The sequence below is a fragment of the Leucopleurus acutus genome (genome assembly GCF_964270905.1).
Source record: "Leucopleurus acutus genome assembly, chromosome: 10".
NCBI lineage: Eukaryota > Metazoa > Chordata > Mammalia > Artiodactyla > Delphinidae > Leucopleurus > Leucopleurus acutus.
Genome location: NC_139153.1, coordinates 7,324,409 through 7,341,743, shown reverse-complemented (window position 1 = coordinate 7,341,743; position 17,335 = coordinate 7,324,409). Strand labels below are relative to the sequence as shown.

At 58.1% G+C, this 17,335-nt stretch overlaps 1 protein-coding gene across 1 annotated transcript in view; it reads right to left on the bottom strand.

Annotated features, from left to right (window-relative positions):
• The window catches only part of ATP2B2 (ATPase plasma membrane Ca2+ transporting 2), a 370,638-nt gene that overhangs the window by 11,663 nt on the left and 341,640 nt on the right, over positions 1-17,335 (bottom strand). Inside the window, exons 18-24 of the mRNA XM_082848244.1 lie at positions 9,372-9,551; positions 9,087-9,174; positions 5,086-5,192; positions 4,397-4,588; positions 2,085-2,298; positions 291-502; positions 33-140 (exon numbers count right to left, since the gene is read on the bottom strand). Of these exons, the coding sequence (XP_082704370.1) occupies positions 33-140; positions 291-502; positions 2,085-2,298; positions 4,397-4,588; positions 5,086-5,192; positions 9,087-9,174; positions 9,372-9,551 (1,101 nt within the window). The remainder of the gene's footprint in view (positions 1-32; positions 141-290; positions 503-2,084; positions 2,299-4,396; positions 4,589-5,085; positions 5,193-9,086; positions 9,175-9,371; positions 9,552-17,335) is intronic.

The following is a 17,335-nucleotide window of genomic DNA, read 5'->3' as shown; positions in this document are numbered from 1 at the left end:
GAGGCCCCTCCTGCAGCTCCCCCAGCACTCACCTGGCCCCAGACAAGCTCTCCTAACCCGATGAATATGCACCACAACCACTGGTCCAGCTGCAGCGGAGAGCAGCTGAACGGCTTCCCGCCAAACTGCACAATCACTATCTGGAGGCCACAGGGAGCAGAGAGAGAGAGACAGAGGGACAGGCCGTCAGGGGCCAGCTCGAGGTCCGGGCTCTCAGGGCACTGCCGAGGGGCTCCGGCGGCCCGCTGCCCTCTGCCCACCCCGGCCAGGTCGGGGTGGGGGCCCGGTACCTGGATGGCGAAGGTGCCCAGCACGATGGTGCAGAAGATGGGGTTCCGGAAGATGCCGTCGAAGACGTTGCGCTCGCCGTGGATCTTGCGGGCGTTGATCTCGTTGAAGAGCTGCATCATGACGAAGGTGTTGAAGATGATGGTGTAGTGCTCGGAGGGCGGCGAGTGCAGGGGCGCGTTCCTCCCGCTGTCGATCTGGAACATCTTCTCGCCTGCCAAGCCGAGAGGGCGGGAGCCGGGCTGAGGGACGGAGCCGGGGGGACGCCTGGCCCTGCGTGGGGGCCTCTTCTGAGCAGCCGGGTGGGTCACCCAGATGCGGGAGGTGCTCTCTGGACACTGGGGGGCAGGTGGGCCTAAGCTGTGGGGTGTAAGCGAAGGGGTAACAAAACCCTTTCTCCTCTAGGGGAGAAAGGCCTTGGGTGGACTTTCTTCCACTTTTTCTGCTGAAATCTGATAAAGGTGGCAGGCCAGCTGTGCTACAAGGCGACAGGGCTTATAAAAAGCAACCCCTGGTTGGCAAACTCATCCGGACTGGGAGGATGTAGAGTGACCTCGGAATACCTGGCGGGAGACCATGGCTTTGGGTCCCCCCGAAAGTCTTGCTGCTTGTAACTGAGCACGTCCTTCCTGAGACCTCTGGAAGCGCAAGGGGCTGTTACAGGAGAGACCAGTTCCTGCATGGAGGCTGCAACTTCCAGGCCAGGCTGGCTCTGGACTCACCCAGGTGGCCTAACTCTCTGTCACAGGAGCTGCCACGTGGCAGTGTGTGGGGGACACAGCCCTGGGCTGCTGTGTGGACACCCACCCATGGCATGCCTGATGCCATCCTGTGTCCTTTTGCAAAGCTGCATGAGCTGGTGCTGGGAGGGCTTGTGGGGTTTTCTGAGTGTGAGGATCTAGCTGAGTCCAGGACTGCCCAGAGCAGGCGCTCAAGTGGGGAAGCCAGCGAGTAGAGCAGGAGCCCACCTCGCCCCCCTCTCTCCCCAGCCTGACAGCTTTCTCTGCGTCTCTACTAATTCTGCATTCCCCGAACATCCTCCAAGGCTTTTCATGATCATCTTTGCAACCGTCCTGCCAGCACAATGGAAGGGAACTGCACTCTGAGGAATGGGATCGTGCCCCATCGCCATCTGTACTCTGGACTTGAGGGCAAGGGCTCGTTGGCATTGAAAACCCAGCTCAGAGAGGCTCTGGGGACTCCAAGCTGGCCCCAACTTGCCATGTGGCTGTGGGCCAGTTCCTGCCCACCTCTGGGCCTGTCCGGGTGCCAGGGGTGGGCTTCGCCCGGATCATCTCTGAAGCACCCTGGAAGCCAGGCCAGTCTTAGAACCAGCTAGGGTGCCACCTCAGACCGGCTGTGTGCCCTCGGGCAAGTCACCTCCCCTCTCTGTGCTCGGTGCCCTCATTGTCATGGGGGTTGGTGGTAGAGGGTCCTAAATAAACGTGTTGTGGAAACAGCTGGCGGGTAGGCAGGCATGCGGCTCTTTTCTGAGGATGGCGTGGTGGGGATCCTTCCGAGTGTGGGAGCAATGAGAGAAGGGGCTGGCGTGAGGCACCACCTTGCACTGTGTACACAGTGTCTGGAGCTGTCATCAGTGGAAAAATCCCTGGCTTTGCAGTCAGCCAGACCTGGGGCAGGGCCAGTCTCTACCCAAGATTTGCTGTGTGACCCTGAGCAACTAACTTCACCTCCCTAGGCCTCCATCACCTCACCAGCAAACAGGCAGGCAGCTGTGAGTCCAGAGCACGGGGTCTGGGCCATGGTGTCCCCGGTGGGCAGGGTGGGGGACTCACCAACAAAGAGCAGGGTGAAGATGAGGGTTAGCTGGTAGACGGCGTGGCCCAGGATGTTCTTCATCATGGTCCGCGAGATGAGGGGCTTGTTGCGGCCGTATGGCTTCCTCAGAAGCAGGGTCTCCGTGGGTGGCTCGGTGGCCAGCGCCAGCGAGGCGAACGTGTCCATGATGAGGTTCACCCAGAGCATCTGCACGGCCTTCAGAGGGGAGTCCTGGGGATAGCGAGTGGAGAGGGGGCTGTCACGGGGCGGCCGGCCCGCCTGCTGGCCCGAAGTGCCCGGGGTGGGGCTCCTTCCTGAGGTGTCAGCAGCTTCCCACCGGAGCCTTGAGGCCGGCTCTCCCCGTGGGTCTTCCTCGGCTGGCCCACCCCCTGGGTTCCAGAGCAGACGTGGAGCAGGTTTGCTAGGCCTTCCCTGGGGAACAGCCCAGACCCGCCCACTTCAGACCTGTCTTCTCCCACAAGGAGAAAATTGAGCCCCAGGCCCGATGGCCACCAGTTCCAAAGCCCAGCCCCCGTAATACAGCCACATCCCTGCCATCTTCCCTCCTCCGCCTCTCCAGCCCCCGTCTGGACGAGCCTCTCTTCCAGGCTAAGGTCACGACCCTCCCACAACCACCTCCCGCCCAGACCCCACCTCCTCTGCTTCCCGCTGCCTCCTTCCCCTCGACCACCAATGGCTCGGGCCTCTCCTATCCCACAAACAATGCCTGGGACCCTGTCCCTTTTTTACTGCCACCCAATTTCTCTTTACCTCTTATGTTTACTTTAAGCAATTATTATGTGCATCTGTGACGCCAAAAATAATGTATTTTCCTGGTAGGAAATTTGGGCAAGTAAGGAACAGAAGAAGCTAAAACTCATCAACATTCACCATTTACGGGTTCCCACCGTGCACATTCTGGTGTGGATCCCCATACTTCTCTCTGGCTGAGACAGGGATTGCATATTCATACTGTCTGCGCACGGTCGTACCATGTGGTCTATACTGCCCGAGCACCTCCTCCAGGAAGCCCGCAGATTCTATACACCCAGCAGCCTGGACTGAGCTGGCTCCTGAGGCCCCTCCGCCTACGCCTTACACACTCACTCACCTCCTAGATATTTATCACCGCCCCTCGTCCAGGCCACCTCTCCCACCTCTGCCCGGGCTCAGCCACACTCCCCACTCCGCTCAGCTTCCTCCTGCCCATCAGCCTCCTCTATGCACCGTGGGGTCAGGGCCCCCATCTCCCCACCAAGGCCTTCACAACCCTGCCACCAACTCAATCCAAGACCTCAGGCAAACTGACGGCCCCCTTGGCACCTCAGTTTCCTCATCTGTCACCAGCTGGTCTCCAAGAAGCCTGGTGTGAGCAGCTGTACCATGGGAGTGTCCCTCAAGCCACCACTAGAGGGAGCCTCTTGTCCACAGAGCAGGAGACAAGGCCCTTAGGAGCAGAAGGGACCCCCACCTCCACCCCGCCCTAGGCACCGTCCAGGGCTCTCACTCAGGGCTGGGGTGTTGGGTGCTGCCACGTGCACCCTCAAGGGCTCAGAGCACAACAGAGGGGACAGCATTCCCAGGGCCACACAGCTCTTCAGGGCAGTGCTGGCCTCTGGGCCTCTGTTGTGCTCTTATGGGCAGGACCTTGCCTGCCCACCTGGTTCTGGGAGGGGCCAGGCCTCGGAACACCTGCCCTCTCCTGGTCAGGCCCCGTTGGGGTGAGGCAGGAGGCTGCGCGAGCAATGGCAGGTGCCTGGCAGGCCCATCCTCTGAGGCTCGGCTTCTGCCTCTGTGAAATGGGGATCACCACAGTTCCCGCCTCGTGAGGCGGCTGAGGAAGCAGTGAGGCTGCAGGTGCTGGGACCTGCCTGTCGGCTCCACGAGGCCCAGGAACCCCGGCACAGAGGGCTTTCCCAACGCACTCCACGCCGGAGCTGAGGCTCCCAGGGCCCTGCCAGCTCTGCGCCCCCAGCTGGCTGCCTGTCCTGCCCCGGCCTCTCTCTGGCCCTTTATGCGGCCAGGGGTCCTGCCTTCCCTTGAGGGTCACCTCTCCTGCCTCTTGGAGCAACGGCCAGGCCTGTGCCTGGGTCAGGCAGATGTGGAGGTGGGCCTGGCATCTCCACTTGCTGGGTGACCTTGGGCAAATCCCGCCACCTCTCTGAGCCTCATTTCCTGCACCATGAGGGGCTGGCGCCTACGTGGGTGGGTCTGTGATGCAGCTCCTGGCCCTCAGCGTGCAGGTGTGACGATCTGGGACACCCCGTGTGGGTGTCCGCCCTCCCCAGGCTTCGGCCTGCGCCATCCTGCCTGCCCCTGGTGGACCCACCTGCGTGATGCAGGCGCCCGTGAAGGCCACGATCACGGCCACCACGTTGACCGTCAGCTGGAACTGCAGGAATTTGGAGATGCTGTCGTAGACATTGCGGCCCCACATCACCGCCTTGACGATGCTGCTGAAGTTGTCGTCTGTTAGGATGATGTCCGAGGCCTCCTTGGCCACATCCGTGCCTGCGATGCCCTGTGGGGATGGGGACAGGAGCCTGGGTGGGGCGACCGGAGAGGCGAGCAGCGCTAGCGACACTGTCCTCACCCCTACACCAGCCCCCGCAGACACCCACCCACCCCCACACCGCCAGGCCACACGAGGCATGCACGTGCGTGCGCACGCATGCACACCACAGCCCTGCTCCTCACAGACCCAGCCCTGAGGCCAACGGTCTGCCTTCAGGAAGGGGGGCCCTCCCCTCCCTCCCCCTCCCTCCACTCCCTCCCCCTCCCTCCCCTCCCTCCCTCCCCCAGACCCATTGCTACGGGAAGCCCCCTCTACCCTTCCAGGGAGACCTGGAGGCCAGGCCGAGCCTCAAGAGTGCTGGGAGCATCAGGTGGACGGAGGGTGGGTGGAGTGTGCACTGGGGGTGCTGCACTCCCTGCAGGAGGCTGTGTGGTCCACGCTCCCCTAACCCCCTGCCTGCGGGCTCCTGCCGGATGCTGCCCCGGGCCCCCGCGAGCTCCTACCATGGCGAAGCCCACATCAGCCTTCTTGAGCGCGGGTCCATCGTTGGTGCCGTCCCCCGTCACGGCCACCACCTGCCGCTGCTCCGTGTGTGTGCTGTCGATGATGCCTGTGGGTGGGGTGAGCATGTTCTGAGGGCCCTGGGACTCCCAGCGGGGCGGGGACAGCCTCCTCTCTGGTCCCTGCCCTGCCACCCCCTCCCGTCGAGCTTCTTCCCAGCACCTGCAGGGGACATGGCGCCCCTGAGTCCGGGGCCGGCTGCGGCCCTCTGTGGTCCGGGCCTGTCGCCTCTCCAGCATCCTCTTTGCTTTCTGCAGCCCGTGGCCACAGTGGCAGCCACCCTGGCCGGATGCACCTCCCCTCTGCCTACACCCCAGGGGCCCCTCTGCCCTTCTGGGGCACCAGGGTTTGGCCGGGGGGCCTACTATCTGCTCCCTCAGCACCTTCTGCCTGGGGATGGGGCGGGTGGTGTCAGTCACACCCGAGGAGGCCTGGGCTCTGCCGTTTGCCAATGCCTGCTCTCCAGACATTCATCCTCAGTAAAATCTTCAGCGAATAACAGAGCGAACAGATGACACACGGCCCCTGTCACTGCTCTGGGGCCAGTAGAAAAGGATGCGTGACAGAAGTCGTCACTGGGTGTGTGTGGAGTTTGCGGGGCCCCAAGCAGAGACATCCATGGCAGGACAGAAACTCGGGTGTCAACCTTGATACATCCCTGTCCCATTCCGCACATCAGATGCATCACTGCGTCTGCGGGTCCTACAGCCCCGAAGCCCCACTGGGATCCTTATCCTCCTCTCTGCCACCCCACATGCAGCGACTCCACCCCCCCTCTCCCTAACGCCAGGCTCCCCTCCAATCTTTTTTTTTTTTTTTTTTTTTTGCGGTATGCAGGCCTCTCACTGCTGTGGCCTCTCCCGTTGCGGAGCACAGGCTCCGGACGCGCAGGCTCAGCGGCCATGGCTCACGGGGCCCAGCCGCTCCGTGGCATGTGGGATCTTCCCAGACCGGGGCATGAACCCGTGTCCCCTGCATCGGCAGGCGGACTCTCAACCACTGCGCCACCAGGGAAGCCCTCCCCTCCAATCTTCATAGCAGCCCCAGGGCCTTTCTCTCTGACACCTGAGTCTGAACCCAGCCCCCAGCACCAGCTGAGAGTCATACTCTCACTGCCCTGAGCCTCAGGATGACGCCGAGTTCTCGGCTCTACCCGCTTGGTCCTCCGTGGTCACACCCCGCCCATTCTCTGATCTCTTCCCTCCCCCAGCCACCCCCAGCCTGTGCTTCTGCCACGGGAACGGCTCTCCGTCCCATGCAGCTGGCCACCTGCCCGTCTTTGCACAGGCTGTTCCCTGGGCCAGCCGGCCCGTCACCCAGTCACCCGGTCTCAGCCCGGATACTGCTTTCCCTGGGAAGCCTTTGTGACACCCTGAGGACCCCCGCCCACCCTAATCAGGTCACTTTTGCTCCCACACGTGTGTCCTGCAATTGGCAAACCGCAGCAGCCTCTGGAAGGAGGGAATGAGTTCCCTGACCTGGGGCACTGTATCCCCAGACCCTGTCTCCCCGCAGCTCCCTGCAAGGGTCAAAGCTCCACCCTCTTCAAGGTCTGGCTTCAGGACGTGTGCACCGGAAGTCCTCCTGGCCGCTCCCCCAAGCTGTTCTGCTGCCCCGGATTATCCAATCTCTGTGCACTTGGCATTTGAGGCCTTCACCCCGCCGGTTCCCTGGGCCCTCCTGGGTGCTTCTCCGAGGCAAGGAGGGGGACAGTTTTCCCCTGTGGCTCCCCAGGCTGGCCCAGCTCTCCTACGGCTTCCGATAGAGCGGGGAGCTGCAAGAGCTCCTTCCCCCAGACCTCTTTCCTCCACCACCAGTGCTGACACGCCCCGCAGTGCATGGTCCCCAGGGCCCTCCCTGTGGCTGACTCCTATGGTTCCTGTCCTATCTCTGGACCTCTCAGCAGCCATTCACACCGCGGACCACGCCTCCCCCCTCAGCAGGCCTCCTTCCTCGGCCTGCTTGTCCCCGGACCCCTCTGGCTGCCTCTTCTTGGTGACAGACCCGCTGACAGGTCTCAGCCTCTGCTCACCGCTCAGGTGGGAGGTTCCTGGGTCCAGCAGCTCCTCTGCTTACCCCCACTTGTCACACCCCACCTATGTCTTCATCGGGGGCCAGCTCTCTCTCCTGAGCCCTGACTCCATGGACATCTCCACTTGGATGTCAGAGGGCCTCCAGCTCGGCCTCCTAAAGCAAGTGCATCAGTTTCCCCTCAAATTGGTCCCTTGTGCGACTCCTGACACCTAGCTGCCCCCTTGTAAACTGTACAGCAGGCTCTCAAGCAGGTATAGACTGAGCAATCCTGGACTCCCCTCTCCCCCATCCCTCCACCCCATCTGAACAATCGCCGGGCCCAGGCCCCTCCTGCCCACAAAGAGTTCTCAGACCCGTCCCCTTCCAGTGCAACTGCACTGTCACCACCCCTGCCCAGGTGTCACCGCTCACAGCTGGACAGTCCTGGTGGGCCCTCTGCTTCCAGGCCACTTGCCACACAGCGGCAGGGAGGGCGCTTTCCCCTTCAAGGCCCTCCCTCGGCTCCCCACCTGGGCTGACTGTGCAGGTCGCCTTGGCGTTCAAGGCCCTGTGTGATCTGAGGCCGGCACCCCCTTCTCTGGCCATCCTCCTCTTGTCTCTCTCTCTCGCTTGAGGCTCCAGCCCAGCCAACTGAACTTCTTTCAAGTCCTTGAAAGTGCCTGGAAATCTCTGCCTCTGGGCTTTCATAGTGTAGTTCCCTGTCCTGCCTGAAACACAGGCCCTTCCCCCTGGCCTCCCACCCCACCTTCCACGGCCTGCAATATGACACCCTCCCCAGCTCGAGTTAGAGGCCGGCAGAGGGCCCAGATCACCCTTCTCTCCCACCAGTGCAGCCTTTAGCTCTACGTAGGGAAACCAGCTATTCAATGTCTGCTGGATAAAACCTGGACCACAAATTCCAAAACGGGAGGACCACGTCGGCCAAGACCTGGGCCTGGCACATACTAGATCCTCAATAAACATTTATCAAGAGAATGAGTGAATGAATGAGTGCATGATTGAATAGGAACTGGGGATGGGTTGGGGGTGGTCTCCTGCTTGGGTATCTGTGGTTCTGGGGCTTTGTGTTTCTGTTCCAAGGCCAGATCTGCCTTCCTTAATGTCTTTGGGCAGCACCTTTAGGAGAGGAATCCCAGATACCCTAGGGATGACCTCAGCCAGAAACCTTCCCCCTACGGCCATTTTACAGATGGAAAAATTGAGCCCTGGTGCTGGGCACTTGCCCAAGGCCACAGAGCAGGGCAGGGGCAGAGTCTGGATTTAAACCCAGGCCTATGGGACTCTGCGCGTGCCCAGCATCTGACCAGCTAGATGAGCTCAGCGAGGGGTGTGCCCTCTCCCTGGAGGGACTCAGGGAAGAAGGACGCTGGGTTTTGGCTCATCTCTCAGATTGCTATTCCCAGGACAGCCCATTCCCGGCGTCCTGGTTACACATGTCAGATAGCATCCTTAGAGAACAGGCAGACCAAGGGTCTCAAACTCTCAAGCTCTGGGGCCAGACTGAGAACATAAGTAAATGAAATGGGCGGAGTGTCAGACAGCAGTGGTTAAGACGGCATCAGATGGGAGCAAGGAGGGTCTGTATAAAGTCATTCAACTTGAACATTGAAAAGGACACACCACCCAGATAAACTGTCTGTGGGCCCCATTCAGCCCTCAGGCCATGACTTTTGGCCCCTGGATAGGCAATCCCATTGCTGCCCATGGGAGGTGGGGCCCAGGGAGCAGATTCGCTGCCTCCTTACTTCACTGTGGCCCTTAGCAGGCCTCCCGGGGCGTCCCCAGGTGCGGGGAGCCCCAGGCAGGAGCCCCTTCCATCCTGGAAAGAAGCTGAAGGCGCCAGGACAGGAAGGCCCGGGGAGGCCTGGCGCCTGGGCCTCAGAGCTGCCCGTGCCCGCCCAAGTCTTACCTTTGACCAGGGTATGCTTGTCCGTGGGGGAGGAGCGAGCCAGCACCCGCAACTTTGGCCAGATCTTGTCGATTCGTTCCTGCTCAATCTGGAGAGGGATGGGCGAGGGGCGGGTCGGTGGGGCGGGGAGAGAAACTGAGGCCCAGAGAAGGGAGGGGACTTGCCTCGATCACTGGGCTCTGAGTGGCACACTGGCTGGCTGCTGGGGCTTCATGCATGCCCGGGCCTCCCAGCTCCCCGTCCAAAGCCCTGCCCTCTGAGGACCCTCTGCACTGGGCCACGTACCTCCCCTTTCTCGTTGCGGATTCTCCGGTTGAACTCCTTGCCCTCAAGGCACAGGAAGTCCTCCCCAGGATGGATGATGCCACACTTGATGGCGATGGCCCGGGCTGTGTTGATGTTGTCACCGGTGACCATGCGGACAGTGATGCCTGCTCGCTGGCACTTGCGGATGGCTTCCGGGACCTGGGTGGGAGGGCGTGTGCCATGGAGTGGACGTCGTCTCGTGCAGGCCCTCCCTGCCCTCACGGATTCCAGAGTGAGCCCTGCTCACAGGCAACACCACGGTAAGGGGCCTAGATGACCAGGAGGTACTGATGGCACACAGACCATCTCCTCCTTTCCTGTGGCTGTGGTAGGCATTGTTAATCGATCACAGCACCCTCTGATGAAACCCTGATGTGGTCTCACAATTCTTTTCTGCAGTGTCCCAGACAGCCACCACCTATCACCCATGATACTGCATCCTAAGATGAAACCATTGGCTATCCTGACCTGGACAAGGACTTTGAGAAAGACCACAATAAACATCCTCTTGGATATGGCCCCAGGCAAGAGTACAGAACACTCCACTGCTGAACAGGATCGTGTCCCTGCTTCATCAACATGCACATTTCCTGAAAACTCAATGATAAATATGTTTGTGTGTTTTCAGTTTTTTGCCAGGCGGGCGGGCAGGGGAAGGACATTGCATTTTAGGATAATTTATTTATATAATGTGACATTGGCTTAGAATAAATGTGAATGATTAGGCTTTGTGTAAAACATGACATCTCCCTGCGAAAGTAAGGGCTGCCTACTGCCCTTTTTGTAATAATAGACTGACATCTGGGCCATTTAGGCCAGAGCAGACCCAGCCAATCAGAAGCTGTCGCCCCCCCCCCCAACTTTGCAGGGCGCTGGATCTGCCCAGCAATTAGGATGCAAAAACCAGCCTGGAGTCGGGAAAAAAAAAGGTTCTGAAGAACCTAGGGGCAGGACAGGAATAAAGACACAGATGTAGAGAATGGACTTGAGGACACGGGGAGGGGGAAGGGTAAGCTGGGATGAAGTGAGAGGGTGGCATGGACATATATACACTACCAAATGTAAAATAGATAGCTGGTGGGAAGCAGCCGCATAGCACAGGGAGATCATCTCGGTGCTTTGTGACCCCCTATAGGGGTGGGATACGGAGGGTGGGAGGGAGGGAGACGCAAGAGGGAGGGAATATGTATACGTATAGCTGATTCACTTTGTTATACAGCAGAAACTAACACACCATTGTAAAGTAATTATACTCCAACAAAGATGTTAAAACAAAACAAAAAAAACCAGCCTGGAGCTGCCATGGCCCTTCACACACAGCACAGATCAACTGAACAAGTGATTCTCACCCAGTGACAAATAACAAAATAATAAGGCAATATTTGCTGTAAAATGTCCTTCAGTGGGAGAGGACACGTCAAGGGCAGAAAATCCAGTTGTACTAAAAGTACTTTAGAATCTCAGACCTGGTGGGAAGGGGGGCCTGAATCCGACTCTCCTCTTCCACATCCTGGGGTCTGAGAACTCACTTCCACCCCGACCCTGACAAGTCACTGCTGAGAGAGTTTAAAGGTGTCACGGGCTGAATTGTGTCGTTTCCCCGCCCCCTCCCTCCCCCACCCCAGAAAGCTCTTCACACCCAGTACCTCAGAATGTGACCTTCCTTGGAGACAGGCTCTTTATAGAGGTAATCAAGTTAAGATGAGGCCATTAGGGTGGGCCTGCATCCAATGTGACTCGTGTCCTCATAAAGAGGGGAAATCTGGACAGAAACACACACACACAGGGAAGACATCATCATGGGAAGAGGCAGGGAGAGATCTGGGCGATGCTGCTACTTGCTAGCAGGGCTGAAGACTGCCAGCTCGTCACCGGAAGCTGGGGGAGAGGCCCGCGGCCGAGCCTCCCTCACAGCCCTCAGAAGGAACCAACCCTGCCGACACCTCGGTCTCAGACCTCCAGCCTCCAGAACCAGGAGACAACGCAAGTCTGCCGTTGGTGGTACTCTGTAACGGCAGCCCTAGCAAAGAGTGCAAAGAGTTAGAACACTGGTCCAAAACCTGACTGCGGACAACTTACGCCCACCGGTCCCTTTCTGCGCTCAGGAATTTTAAGAACAAGAACTGACACTGAAAGTATCTTGCCTCTATCCACATCCCGTCCACACCACCATCTCAAGCAGAGGTCACTGCCCAGCCCCTTCCCAGGCTCCCTGCCTCTGGCCCCGCCTCTTCCGTCTTGCCCCTACCCTGACCACCAGCTACCTGCCCCAGGTTTAGCCTGTGTGCCGCTCCCTTTCTGGGCCTCCACCCCGCCGCTGATAGAGAAAATCCCAACTCCTGAGCACGCCATCCTGCGGTGGAGTGAGAAACAAATGCCGGGCACAGGCAGGGCCTAGGTCAAGGTTGGGGGAGGCCCCTCCAGCTCCCCGAGTTCTCTAACAGGCCGGCTCTGTGGCGGCAGGTAGTGATCTCCCTGTTGTTGAAGGGCTGGAGCGGGGCGAGCTGATCATGGGCCTCCTCTCAGTGTATTTCCAGAGTCTGGGGAGGAGCCTTCTGGGGCCCACTCAGGGCTTGGGGCCACGTGAGCAAGGCTTCTGCCTCGTGCCGTGGCGGCTGCTCACATCACCAAACGTGACCTCCTTTTATAGAGCCGGAGGGAGTGGGGATGTGGGAGGTCCAAGATCCCGTTTACATAATTTATCGATGTCCTCACAATGGCTGTAACCTGGCTGCAGCCCCCTGCTGTCTCCTGGCCCAGGGGACAGGAAAGAGCCGCTGTTCTTTTGGGAACACACACCTCATCTGGCTTCTGCCCTGAAAGGAATAATTTAGGTTATGCTTGTTTAAAAGATGCTTGGAGTTGGAAGGGACTCTGGGTCATGACTCTGACCCTCTGCTCATTGCCTAGATCTCCTCCCACGCATCCCTGACAGATGGTCAGAGAGCCTCTACTTACTTGCCTCTGTTGACAAGGTGCTCATCCCCTCTACGGTTGACTGCTCTAAGGTAGAACAAGTCTATTGTATCCTTTCACATAATCTTTCCGTTTTTAAAAAATTAATTTAATTTTGGCTGCGTTGGGCCTTCATTGCTGCGCGCAGGCTTTCTCTAGTTGCGGTGAGCATGGGCTACTCTTTGTTGCAGTGCACGGGCTTCTCATTGTGCTGGCTTCTCTTGTTGCGGGGCATAGGCTCTAGGTGCGCGGGCTTCAGTAGTTGTGGCACGTGGGCTCAGGAGTTGTGGCACGTGGGCTCTAGAGTGCAGGCTCAGTAGTTGTGGCTCACGGGTTTAGTTGCTCCGCGGCATGTGGGATCTTCCCGGACCAGGGCTCGAACCCATGTCCCCTGCATTGGCAGGCGGATTCTTAACCACTGCACCACCAGGGAAGTCCCCCTTTCACATAATTGTTCTTTTTTCGGATAAGAGAGCAGTTACTTTGGGTCAGACCCATTCTCTTGTACAGAGACAGGGTCTTTGGTAAAGATGTGTACAAAGAGTCCTGGGAGCACAGCGGAGCACACTGTTACTTTAGAAGGAAGTGTGTGGGGAGAAGAAATCTGTGGGAGCTTCCTGGAGGAGGGGATACTTGATCTGCTTCTTTTCAGCCAACACTAACTGAGGCTCTGATGCCTGGCACTGTGCCCATGCTGGGGCTGCAGAGATGACCAGTTCATTGTGGTCCTGGCTGCAGACAACTGTCCCATGAGGTACACAGAGAAGGGGAGGGCACTGCAGACAGTGCTGCGGGTGATCTGGGTGGCTGAGGCCAAGGCAAGATGTGGGGTAGGGGCCGGTGGCCTTGGAGCTGGAGAGGGGCTTCAGGTCCAAAGGTGTGGGAGTCAGGGCCTTGCTCCTTCAGGCCTGGGAGGCATGGAAAGTTCTGAACTGGGAGTGAGGTGATGGATGCCATGTCTTAGGAAGACTTCTGTTTTCAAGACTGTCTCAGGAAGTTGAAATCTGCCTGCTTGGAATCCCTACCCTCTGGGCTTCCACTGAACAAGCCAGACTAGGAAAAAAAGAGGAGGCTAATTTTTATGGTCCCCACACTTTACTCTGTGCAGTGGAAGTGTCTCTGCCCTGTGGAGAGAGGGCTCAGGGGCCAAAAGGCTGGGCTGGGCTTTGCCCTGGGCTCCCACCTAAGCCTTGGTTTCCTCATCTGTAAAATGGAGTGATAGCCTCCGCCCTTCACTGAGGCTGGAGAATTCTGTGACAGCAGCAAAGGTCACCAAGCTCAGGGCCAGCACAGGTTGGTGACGTGTGGGTGGAGGAGGCTGGCAAGACGCTTGACCCCGGGCTCCCTTGTTTGCTCTTTCTGCTTCAGGGTGGGTACAGGGACACAGAGGAAGGATACAGATGCAGGGTGTGCGATGGGGGTGCGGCGGGCATCTAGAGCACTTGGGGGCGCAGGTGTCTGGGGCGGTGGGATGGGCTGGGCTCCCCACCGTGACCCTTGGATCAGGTATATTAAGGGCCTGTGACCTGCCTTGAAGGTGTGGGGGGGATTCAGGACAGATCTGGAAACCCCGGAGGAGCCTCCCCTGACCACCACGAGTTACTCCACTTCATTTATAGGCAATGGGCCCCTAACTGGACGACCTTGTCGTGCTTCAGTCCTGTCCGGTTTTACACTCTGGAAGGTTTTACACCTTCGTTTCACTAGGCTGTGGGTCTGGAGGGCAGGGGCTGCCAGCCGCTCAGAACCCTCTCAGGGGCCTCGTGCAGGGTAGGTGCTTGGTCAATGTGGGTCACTGTGAAACACCTTTGTGCTTAAGCCCCTCGAAGCCTGAGCCGGGTGAATGGATTTGGACGGGCACATGCAAATCCTCTACAGTTTGGCTCCAAGCTCCCTTCCCAGCCTTTTCTCTCATAAACCCAGCTAGGGTTTTCACTAGTTCCCAAACACGTAGCATCCCTCCCCACCTCTATGCTTTTGCCTGTGCTGTCCCCTCTGCCTGGGATGCCCTCTCTCCCTGAATCTCTGTGTGTCACAAATCTTTCCCATCTTGCACATGAAATGCTCTCTGTTCAGCAAGCTATCCTTGGTCCCTCCAACCCAGTGGGACACCTCCTGCAGCTGCTCAGCCCTTCCTTTTATCGCTTCACTCACTCATTTATGCAACGAACAGCTATGGAACATCTAACTGTTCCGGGCAGGGAGGGTGCAGAGAGGATGAAGACCCGAGCCCCAGAGGCATTGATCTGGTTGAAATGTGCTTTCCCCATAGATAAAATAGCTGTAAAAAAAGATTCCTTCTTTTGCTAAAATTATCCTAGATATTTCTCACTGAGGAAAACCAGCCAGCAAATGGGTGCTTCCTGTTTTCATTAAATAAAGGCTTTTAAACATCTGTTGTTTGTGGTGACAGCAGTTGTCTGTGACTTCGAGGGTTCCAAACACCCCCGGATAACCCGGCAAATCCCAGGCCGCTGCTCTCCTGATGGCTTCATCCTCACTGGCTTCCATCAGACTTGGAAAATGCACCACTGTAGCATCTTGGGGGAGGGGGGATTTGCAACCCTGTTTTTATCTGTTCTGTCCTTTGTCTTCTCAAGGGAGGAAGGGAATAGGATCTTCTTTCCCTTGACAGACGGGGAAACTAAGGGAGGGAGGCCGAGTTTCTTTTCCTGCAGCAAATGAACCTGACCAGGCTTGTGGGACCCTAGAGGCGGTCTGGGTGGGGATTTTTTTCTCTGGCCGGCCTCACGATTGTCCTGGCAACATACACACACATGCTCACCAGAGGCAGGGACCCTCTCCAAAGGTCACCCGAGAAACTGGTGACTGTGGCTGCCTCGGAGGTGGTCACTGGGGTCTGCTGGTGGCATGGGGGGCTACTTCACCCTGTTTGTGCTATCGAACCTTTTGAATTTGGCGATGATATATCACGAAGCCTAAAAAAAACAAACAAATCAAAAACCATACATGCCTGTCTCCTGAGGCTCTGCGTCCACCCCCACCCCACGGGAGATGCTGAGTCAACAGGTCAGAGCTTTAAAACTTTTTTTTTTCTTTTTTTCCCTGTGCCACGCAGCATGCAGGGATCTTAGTTCCCTGACCAGGGATAGAACCCATGCCCCCTGCAGTGGAAGCCCGGAGTCCTAACCACTGGACCGCCAGGGAAGTCCCTGAGCTTTCATACTTTCAGGCAGCATCACCAGTAACTCCACTGTGTCCCTCACTTGTTGACGTCCAACTTTCTTATTGTTCAGATGGAAAAACTGAAGCCCGGGGCAGTGATACGCCGGAGGTCTTCTGTGAAGGAGTGGCAGGGGCGGGACGAGAACCCATGTCCCTAGACTGCTGTGTCCCTCCAGTACGTCCCTGCCCTCCAACACAGTTACAGCTTCCAAACCACATCCCGGGGTGAGCCCAGGGGAGAGAGAAGGTCACCCACAGGGATGTGTTGACGGAGGGAAGCAAAGAAAGGCATGAGAGTAAGCCTCCCAGGCAGCTGGCTCAGAACCTTAGAGCTGGATGGGACCTGAGGGGCCCCCAGGCCGACCACCCATTTTACAGATGAGGGGACTGAGGCACAGAGAGGAGAAGTGGCTTGTTAGTGGCAGAGCTGGGGTTGGAACCAGGCTCCCTTTCTCCGACATAGGCTGAACATGTTCCCAGCCCTGCTGTTTTAGGCTTCGGGTGGGAGTGAGGAGGCATGTGTGTGTGTGTGTGTGTGTGTGTGCATGTGTGTAGAATACTATTATTGTTCCTAGTCTTCAGATGAGGAAATGGAGGCTCAGAGAGGTTATGTAACTGGCCCAAGGTCACACAGCTCGTAATGCCAAGGGACTCAAAATCCCAGGTCTATCTGATGCCCGAACTCACACTTTTGACCCCTCTCCCTGCTGCCTAAATGTGAAAGTCCACGTCTGTGACCTTCAAGTTTCACTTAGTCTTTGGAATGCAGTCTTAAAACAGCGGGGCCAGGAGCTTGGAGGGCATCTTGCCTGCTCCCTTTCACTTGAAAGAAGGGGACATGGAGGCTCCAGGAGGAGCAGGGAACAGCCAGAGGCCCCAGAGGATGGTATCAGGGTAAGCGGGGGACACTGAAGTTGCCCTTGGTGGAGGAAGGTGGTCCTGAGACAGGCTGGGACCTGGGACCGTTTGCTGCAGTGCTTGCACCTGGACAGATGTCTCCTCGAGCAACGACATACAAAGAAACTATAAGCGACCAAAAATAACCGCGTGCATGCCCATCTGGGGCAAATTATAGACAACAAGATACAAAAAAGACCAAAAGAACCCAACTGCCACTTCCCAAGAGTCGGGAGCAAAAGCAGGGTAATGGGCGCGCCCCCTGCACACAGCACCACCAAAGGGGTGGGCAGACCACCTAAGCCCCCCCTTCGGCCCGACCCCTGGACACACCCCTACCGTCACCCCCCAGAAGGAGCCAAGAGCAAAGGAACCTGTTACTTGTTCTCACTCCCCCCTGCTGCAGCAGGAGCCCCAATAAAGCCTTGCCTGAATTTCTTGTATGGCCTCCTATCAATTTATATTGATTAAGGGGGCCAAGAACCCTGGTCAGAAACAGTCCCAAGGGGCAGCATCACCAAATTCCACTGCCAAGGCCAGTCTGGGCCCAGCAGCATTAGTCCTCGAGGAAGAGGAGGCCAGCCCCTCCTGTGCCTTGCCTCCCGGGCTCCCAGGGTGAGCTAGCGAGCTCTGCCCACAGCAGCGTTTCGGAGACTCGAGGCAGCTCTCTCCTCTTCCCACACCCTCTTCCCAGCCTGGGCAGCTCAACCGACCACGCATGTCCCATCCTTCCCCAACCCTGCAAATTCCCGGCACTGAATCCTTGGCTTTCCCCCGAGATGCAGAGTCAGCTAAAGGGGACTGAAGACCCACTGTCATCTGAGCACCCCAGTAGGTGCACATATTACATCACTTTTCTTGATCTTTACGGGGAGGGGGTGCTGTCACCCGCCCCTTCCCTTCTG